Below are 8,866 nucleotides of genomic sequence, written 5' to 3' on the forward strand. Positions count from 1 at the left end.
GCGGCTGGAAGGCCGCGCGGAGGAAAAGGATCCGGGGGCGCGCAATGACGGCGCGACCGCGGGCGCAAACGACCCCGCCGGGAGCGCCCGCCCCGTTCCGCGGGCCGACCAATAGGAGAGCGGGAGAGGCGGGGCCGAGCGCGGGCTCTCCGCCAATGGCGGCCGCGGGATTCCGTGCCGGGAAAGCGGCGCTCCGCCGCCCCGCGTCCCCGCCGCCGCCCGCCCCGCGCCTCGGGGCCCCGTCCGTCCCGCGTCAGAACGGAGCCGTCCTCCGGAGTCGGCGTCGCGGCGGGGCGCCGCCGGCTGAGAACCGGCGGCTGACTGCGAGCGGCGGGACGCCCGGTGTCCGGGAGCGGCTCCTGGCCGAGCCGGGCAGCCCCGAAAGAGAGGGACCGACCCCGCCGATCGAGACGCGTTCGAGCCCGGCAGAGTCGGGCGGCCGCCTTCGGTTCCGGCTCGGCTCGGCTCGAACGGTCAGCAGCGCCGTGCTGAGCCGCTGCCCCGCAGGCGGAGGACTCGACTGCCGTTTTCTGTATTCACGTCTGTCCGAGAAGAAAGCTGGCGGCGCTGGCGCTGACCAGGGAGAGGGAGGCCGGGGGCCGGAAAGCTCTCGGGCTGCGGCTCCAGGGCAGGCAGAGGAAGTCACGGCGCCGGTGACATCAGCCGGGCTGCTGGGACCTGCGTGCTGTCACGCTGCGTTTCCGTGACGACGGCGGGCTCTCCCCGAGGAGCCGAGGGCAGCTTTGCTGCTGAGTTCGTTACCCGACGAAGCCCGACGCGGGGGGGCTGGGCAGACAGTCTTGCCAAAGAGGCCCGTGCTACAGCAAGATTGACAGCACGACGCCTTTTGTTCCCCTTGAGCCCTGGCCAGGCTTCGGGGCGAAAACCAAGAGGAGAAAGAGGGCAGTGGCTGTTCCCCCGGACTGCTCCGTACATTGGTTTACTCTGTGCTAGAAAGGCTGGAGCTGCTTGCAGCGGCTCTGGATGCCTCACTCGTGGGATGGATGCATTGCTGTGCAACTTCCCCATGGCTGGGAGAGGTTCTTCAGATCCTCCCTGCAAACGGGGCTCCCCAGTGACTGCGGATCTGGCTGATGGTAAAGTGCTGGGGCTATTGGTCGTGGATCTTTCTTCACCACTGTGTTCACGTGGCAATGAGTAGGCCCACTGCCTTGCTTATTCCCTTTACTGCTAAGCTTCTCTTTTGGCTATAGACGCTGCCAATATTACTGTTGGTTTTATTTTGTCATAGGCAGTAAAATAAGCCTATCCCAAAGACGTTGGTGTCTTTGTTGCAGCTGTTGAGCCCACCGATTGGCACAACAGCATTAACACATGATGGGCACGTAACTTGGACATCAGGAACGTGACTTCAAAGGCTTCAAAGCATCGGGAATGTCTCCTTTGGAGAGAGACTGAGAGGTTTGGGCTTGTTGAGCCCGGAGAACAGAAGGCTCATGGGAGACCGTGTGGCTGCCTTTCAGTACACGGGGCCTCACAGATCACCCTTGCTGAGGGTGAGCACTATTCCCTCATTGAGGACATTGATGAAGATGTTGAACAAGACCGGACCCAGCACCGACCCCTGAGGAACACCGCTGGTTACAGGTCTCCAACCGGACTCTGCACCGCCAACGACGACCCTCTGCGCTCTGCCAGTCAGCCAGTTCTCAACCCACCTCACTGTCCACTCATCTGTCCACACTTCCTCAGCTTTGTCATAAGGATGTTGTGGGAGACGGTATCAAACGCCTTGCTGAAAGCAAGGTAGACTACATGCACTACATCCACCCAGCCAGTGACAACATCGTAGAAGGCTACCACGTTGGTCAAGCATGCCCTCCCCCTGGTGAACCCTTGCTGATTACTCCTGATAACCTCCTTTTCTTCCAGTTGTCTGGAGATGGCATCCAGCACAAGCTGTTCCATCACCTTTCCAGGGACAGAGGTGTGCCCAGATGGCCAAGAGGGCCAACAGCATCTTGCATTAGAAATAGCGTGGCCAGCAGGAGCAGGGAGGGAATCATCCCCCTGTACTCAGCCCTGGTGAGGCCACGCATTGAGCACTGTGTTCAGTTTTGGGCTGCTCACTACAAAAAAAGACATTGAGGCCCTGGAACGTGTCCAGAGAAGGGCAACAAAGCTGGTATGGGGTCTGGAACACAGGCTTTACGAGGAGCGGCTGAAGGAGTTGGGGTTGTTCAGTCTGGAGAAGAGGAGGCTCAGAGGAGACCTCATTGCAATCTACAACTTCCTGAATGGAGGCTGTGATGAGGAGGGGTTTGGCCTCGTCTCCCAGGCAACAAACAGGACCCGAGGAAATGGCCATAAGTTGTACCAGAGGAGGTTTAGGTTAGACATAAGGAAGAACTTGTTCTCTCAGAGAGCAGCCAGGCCCTGGAATGGCTGCCCAGGGAGGTGGTGGAGTCGCCGTCCCTGGCAGTGTTCAAGAGGCATCTGGATTAGGAGTTACAGGATATGGTTTAGTGCTTGTGGTAGCAGTGGTGATGGAAGGATTGTTTTTTTCTCCTTTCCTTTTTCTTCTTTTCTTCCCTTCCTTTCCTTTTTTTCCTTTTTTCATTTTGTTTTCTGTTTTCCATCTTTTCTTTCCCTCTCCCCTTTTCTTTCCCTCTCCCCTTTTCTTTCCCTCTCCCCTTTTCTTTCCCTCTCCCCTTTTCTTTCCCTCTCCCCTTTTCTTTCCCTCTCCCCTTTTCTTTCCCTCTCCCCTTTTCTTTCCGTCTCTTTTCATCTCTTCCCCTTTCTTTCCTTTTTTCATTTCTTTTGATTCATTTTGTTTAGTACTTTCTTACTTTTCATCTTTTAGATTCCTTTCTAAAAGAAAAGATAGAATGGGAGACAATAATTAAAGAAACAAAACCTGCTTTGAAAGCCATGGGGCTGGATGGATTGAACCTTGGGGTGCTGAGGGGGTTGGCAGATGTGGCTGCCAAGCCGCTCTCCATCATCCTTCAGCAGTCCTGGCTAATTGGGGATGTGTCCTGGCTGTCCCTGAACGTGTTTAAAGAGCTCTGGATGTGGTGCTCAGGGACATGATTGAGTGGTGGGTTGTTAGAGTTAGGGGAGTATGGTCAGGTTGCGGTTGGACTCGATGATCTTTCAGGTCTTTTCCAACCTGATCCATTCTATGATTCTATGGATTTAACAGCAGCGTTCTTGTGGGAGCTGCATTGAAACTTGCAGTGTCTCTGGGTCCCCAGAATTACTTTCTCCAAGCTGATTCGTAGGTGCTGGCACTTCTTTAAAGCAAGAGCAGCTGCTGATGGGAGGAAGGTAGTTCAGGCTCATGAGCTCTGCAGCATCTCCCAGGATGGTACCAGAGGAGGCAGGAATGATATTGCAGAAGATGAGAAGCTCCCCAGCTGGAAGCCAGAAACCCTGCGGGAGAGTCGGAGCACGTGTGGATGCCCAGGAGGTAATGCAGCCCCAGTATTTGAGAAGCGCGTGGCCATGGAGCTGCGGCCCAAGAACAGAGCTATTCCGCCTTTGCAGAATAGCTGGCATCCCAAGAAGGACTCGTCTGTCCTTGTAAAAAGCAGGGGGAGGGCACGTCCAAATGCTTGCTGGTTGCTTGGGAGCTCAAATCCTCCAAGCTGGAGGCAGCCTGGGGGTAACATCTCCTTGGTCCGATTGTGCAGCACCTGAGCAAGAACTGGCTGCATGAGGGTCATCTTAATTTCTCTGTTCTTTTACTTAAATAAACCCATTGGGAGACCGTGGTGTTGGTTTCCTAAAATTTGGATCTGGGAGGTGAGCACGCCCTTTGCTTATGATGGAAGCACAGAAGTGATGCGGGCACTCGCTGAGGTCACAGTCATCGCCGAGGTGGGAGCGTTTGTGGCACAGCCGGTGAGCAGAGCTGGTGCTCTGGTGAGCGTGCTGCACGCAGAGACTGAGCTGTGAGCTTTCCTTGAGAGATCACCCTGCGAGAGCCCGTGGGAAGCACAGCTGTGGCGTGTGCGTGAGCTGGGCACAGCTCAGGCTGAGCAGGCCGAGCAGGTGAGCTGGGTTTGGTGCTGGGTGGTTGCCGGGAGGTGTCTCAGCAGGAAAGCTGGGCTGGGGTGGGCACGCTGCATCAGCCCTCGTCCCGGCTGGCGGTGAGACAGAGGGAGTTTTCTTCAGGACAGCAACACCAGCCATGTGCTTCAAGGCGCGTAACTATTGAGGAGATGGAGAACGCTTGCTGTCAGAAATCATGGCAGCTGTACAGGAGCTGGGTGTATTTTGGGGACAGTCCTTGTAACCAGCTGGTTTCGAGACATTGCCCTGCCCGAGAGTCTAAACTGCACAGCAGAAGAATGCTGGGAAAATGCTTCTTCCACACTGTTTTTCACTTGCAGGTTCTTTCCTTAGGGTTCCTTTTTCCTTTCCAAAAGGAGATTTTGGGGATTGAGGCACTTGAAGAGAGAGTGAAGCCAGCTCTTTCCAACAGTGCGGGCAGTCCCTGTGGAGAGGACCCCGGGAACTTGAGCTTCCCCTGAGACGTTCCCCAGCATGTCTCAGCAGGGAGACGGACGCAGTTGCCATCTCTGCTTTGCGCGTGGAAAGGTATGGCTGGGTTTCTTTCGCTTGGGTTTCTCCTTTCTCTGGTTTTGGAGGGGAAGGGGTGGAGCAGGGGGAGCCCTGCTGGTCCTTTGTTAGCTCAGTAAGCGGCTGGGTTGTGCACTTGCAGCAACAGGACAGCATTGCCAGGCTCCTTAACCTGCTGGGGCAGGGTGGGATCAGAGAGCGGGCACTGCCCTCCTGCGAGCTGCCCTGGGTTTCTGCTGAGAAGTTTGTTCTAGCTGCCTGCAGTAGTAAAGGGTGGGGAAGAAATAGTGGTGAAGAGCTAAGGCTGTGTACGGTAATTTTGCATGGGTTGAACTGTGGCACCTGAAGTCACTGTTTCCCTCGGAATAATGCTGGTGTTTGCAGGTGTGTTGGTTTAACCCCCCGAAGTGATGTCTGAGAGCGCCCGTCTTCTCCACCTGAACGATGAGAAAGCTGGATATGCCCAGAAATTGCAGCGCGTGCAGATGTTGTGAATGCGCTCCCAAATGTTTCCGTTAGTGATAACTAACGTCTCAGCACTCTGATACCCACCTCTGGCACCATCTGGAATGCTGCATCTCTTTGCAAACGTTGGGTGGCTGTTTCCATGGCCCTTCCTTTATTTCTCTCCTCAGAAGCAGCGCGGCGCAGTTCCCTGTGCTAGGGAGCAGCACCCAGCAGGCTGCCAGAGATCCAACAGCGCCTTGCAGCGCACAGAGGGACGCGATGGGGACGGACCATCCTTAGCACCACGCAAAAGTGAGTCTCTGCAGTCCTCTGTCATGAAGTATGGAAGAATGCATTTTAAGTATTACTTCTGAGCGGTGCAGCACTGCAGGGATGTCCGGTAACCATGGTGGAAGCATTAGAGAGGCCGACAGCAACAGATGGCAGCAGTGAGACAGAAGTGTGTGTGTAAGTGGTGGTGCTCAGAGCTGAGTGCATTCCCTGTAGGGACAAAAAATCCGTGCCTCGACTTTTGCAGCTGATAGCGTTTTGTGTGCTGACGCAGCTTTGCTCTGCAGCATGCAGAGCTGTCAGGCAGACTGGGGTTCCTCTGCTGCCACCTGAGCGGGAATGAGAGCAGTAGTGCTTTGTGCAAGCGCACTGCAGTTTAAAGATCAGTTTCTGTTCTGGCTGTAGAAGAGTGTCTTTTGGTTTTTGTGGTGGACGTGGGCTAACAGGACAGTGCTGCTCCTGGTGTCTGTGAAATCAACACACAATCTGTTGTTGTAGGGACGGAGCCTGCGCGTCCATGGAATGGTGCTGGGCTTGGGGGGAAACGGAAAGCCTCCCCAGGTAAGAAGCTCTTGTGAGCTGTGGTGTGGGTACCTGCCTCTAAATAGGGCTGCATGAAGGGCTGTGTGGGATGGAGGAGAAAAGAAGGGGCACTGCAGATCTGTGCTGACTGCAGAAATGGCACAGCGTTGTAGCAGCAGAAAGGCCAATTGAAGAACTATGCTTGAGGAGCAGAAGTTTGTGGTTGGCTGTGCTAAAATGCTCCTCCAAAGAGATGCTCTTCATGTCTTTCTTGTTTCCTTTCTGACAGAAGCTGATGCAAGCAGGCTTGCAGTGAAGCGCAGCCTTGCAGGAAGCCAGGGGAGGAGCATGGAGTGTGGCACAGCCCCCAAGAGAGGTACAGACACACAGCAGCATCTGGGTTTGGTGCACTGTCTTTCTAGTTAGGCTTTCTGTCTGTCCTTTCCTGGGACTGCTGTCGTTGCGTGTTGCTTGAGATCTTAATCCCTGGGGATTACAGTTGCCTTTCCTGTCCCAATTGGAAATGGCCCACAGTTCAGCCAAGATCCCAAGGTCCATTGCTGTGAACACTCGAGAGTTCCTAGCTTGTGGCCCATTTTGCAGACCGAAGGCAGTGTGTGACTCTCTTTTAATCTTGCTGCTTCCCCTTGCTTGATTTGAACAGGGAGAGGTGCTGAGCCAAACGGCAAGATGTACGCGAAAGCTCCTCTCCAGGCTCCAGGAGGGCTTCCTGGAACAGCAGGTCCCAGCAGAGGGGAAAGACCTTCCCCTGCAGTTGACAACCACTCCCTCTCCAAGACCATGGCTGCAAGAAAGCGCAAGGGAGTGGAGGAAGAGGAGCAAAAAGCAGAGCTGTGGCCTGCCAAGAAACAAGTGAAGGTGGAGCGCGATGGGGAGAAGGCTCAGAGCCCACATCAGAGCAGAGGCGGTGTGCCAGCTCCAGCAACACACCCTGGGCCTGCCCCAGCGCCGACTGAGCGGTTCCGGACCTCAAAGCGAAGAGGTAGGAAGGTGCTGCAGCTGCCCTGGTGAGGTGCTTCCCTTATCAGGTGCATGGAGTTTGCTTAGGATTTGCTTTGCTTTCTCCTTCTCTCTGCGGAGAGGGGAAAAGAGTAGAAGGCTGCCGAGTCCAATGGCAAGGAATTGCCAGAAAGTGTAACCCTCTCTTTTCCCATGAAATCCATGACAGCCTTCTGCTTGTCCCACTGGAAATACCCTTCCCTGAGAGGCTTCCTAGCCTGTTTTCATGTACCCATGTTTCCGCGGTTTTGCTGTTGACAAACTGAATTTCTCTCCTCTTTCTCTATAGCAAGACGACAACGACAAAAAGAGAGGAGAGCAGAAATGAAGAAGGCTGCTCTGAGAGCTGCCGCTGCACGTGCAGAGGTGAGTCCTCGGTGAGCACAGACACGGCTCTTGTTGTTCTCTGTCTGTCAGACGTGAAGGGGATTGTAGAATGCTGGGGGAAGTGGTGTCCTACTTTGACGCTCGCTTTCTTTCTTTCCAGTCCTCCACAATGAACAGCCTTGTGGAGATGATGGAGAAGCTGCAGCTGAAGGACTGAGTGGAGGAGCATCAGAAGGCAGCGGCTTCGTGGCAGCAGCCCAACTTGGCACTCTGGTTGCAGTCCATCAATAAACAATTGGAGCTTTGTATTCACAAAGAGCGCACGGCCTGATTTGTCCAGTGGCACTCAGTGAGCTGCTGCACCACCTCCTCATTATTCCACTCGCGGCGCTGGGTCAGAACTCCCACATCTCCATCAGGGGATGCTGCAGGTTATAGAAGCAATGGATGCACCAGTCCTTGGCCCTGCCCATAAACGCACTGCCTGCAAAGCACGTGCACAGAACTGCGAGTAGCACGGCCTGAGCACAGGCGCGCTGAGTTAGAGAACAGCTGTCTCGAGCTGTCTGAGTTTCTCAGGGCAGCACTGAGCAGAAGTGAGCGTGTGCCCCTCACCCTGCAGGCGTCTCTGTTGGGGGAAGAGAGGCTCCGCCGGCTGCCTGATCCCGGAAGGCAGAGGTGTTCTCCTGACTTCTCTGCAGTGCTACCTTGCCTCATTGTCCCCCCTCTCTTCAGCCGTTTTGATGCTACTTTTCATCCTTTGGGCAGAGCTTGAGTCACTCTCATCATCGCACAGCTTTGTACTGAGCGGTGTGGAATTTTCTGGCTTTGCTCTTAAAAGCCTAGGCTGAAAACTGCAGCGTGCATGCTTAGTTTACATGGGGACATGGGGGGGGACATCCCCTAACCCCCATTATCGAAAAATAAACCTTAATTGCAAAAGTGAGGGGTGTCAACCCCCGACCCATGGGAGCAAAGTGGTCCGTGGGGGTGACACTGTGGGGGTGTCCCCATCTCCAGTACGTGACACCACCAGGGTGCCATGAAGGTGTCCCCAACTTTGGTGGTGTGACAGCACGATGCTGTGTCCCCACTTCTCCAGGAAGTCCAGGAAGGTGAGGCCAGTAACGAGCGGCATCCCCAGGGCTCTGTCTTGGGACCGGTGCTCTTTAGCACCTTTATCAATGACATGGATGGTGGAATCGAGTGCACCCTCAGCAAGTTTGCTGACGACACCAAGCTGAGCGGTGCGGTTGACACGGCTGAAGGAAGGGATGCCATTCGGAGGGACCTCGACAGGTTGGAAAGGCGGACCCGGGTGAACCTGATCAGGTCCTACACAGCACAGTGCAAGGTTTTGCACTTGGGCCGGAGGAATCCCAGGCATCCATACAGACTGGAAGGAGCGGTCCTTGAGAGCAGCCCCGTGGAGAAGGACCTGGGGGTCCTGATAGATGAAAAGCTTAGCATGAGCCAGCAGCGTGCCCTTGCAGGTGGGAAAGCAAATGGGATCCTGGGCTCCATCAGAAGAGGGGTGGCCAGCAGGGACAGGGAGGTGATTGTCCCCCTCTACTCCGCTCTTGTGAGGCCCCATCTGCAGTACTGCGACCACGTCTGGAGCCCCCAGTACAAGAAAGACAGGGAGCTGTTGGAGAGGATCCAGAGGAGGGCCACAAAGATGATCAGGGGACTGGAGCACCTCCCTTATGAG

General features: G+C 55.2%; 1 protein-coding gene across 3 annotated transcripts; it reads left to right on the top strand.

The window, feature by feature from the left end:
- Positions 1 to 293: 293 nt before the first annotated feature.
- On the top strand, positions 294 to 7,179 carry LOC149914693 (zinc finger CCCH domain-containing protein 11A-like). Of its 3 annotated transcripts, none has more exons than XM_090126102.1 (5): positions 294 to 4,566; positions 5,184 to 5,307; positions 5,785 to 5,847; positions 6,098 to 6,184; positions 6,473 to 7,179. In XM_090126102.1, exons 1-5 carry the CDS (start codon positions 4,513 to 4,515, stop codon positions 6,838 to 6,840), a joined length of 696 nt encoding a protein of 231 aa, XP_089982228.1. In that variant the 5' UTR covers positions 294 to 4,512; the 3' UTR covers positions 6,841 to 7,179. The 3 variants fall into 3 exon arrangements, with proteins under 3 accessions (XP_089982228.1, XP_089982226.1, XP_089982227.1); XM_090126101.1 differs by having other exon boundaries at positions 295 to 4,566; positions 4,933 to 5,307; XM_090126100.1 differs by having other exon boundaries at positions 294 to 5,307.
- Positions 7,180 to 8,866: the final 1,687 nt, after the last annotated feature.

The sequence above is a fragment of the Phasianus colchicus genome, chromosome 28 (genome assembly GCF_987193195.1).
Source record: "Phasianus colchicus chromosome 28, bPhaCol1.hap1.1, whole genome shotgun sequence".
Taxonomy (NCBI): domain Eukaryota; kingdom Metazoa; phylum Chordata; class Aves; order Galliformes; family Phasianidae; genus Phasianus; species Phasianus colchicus.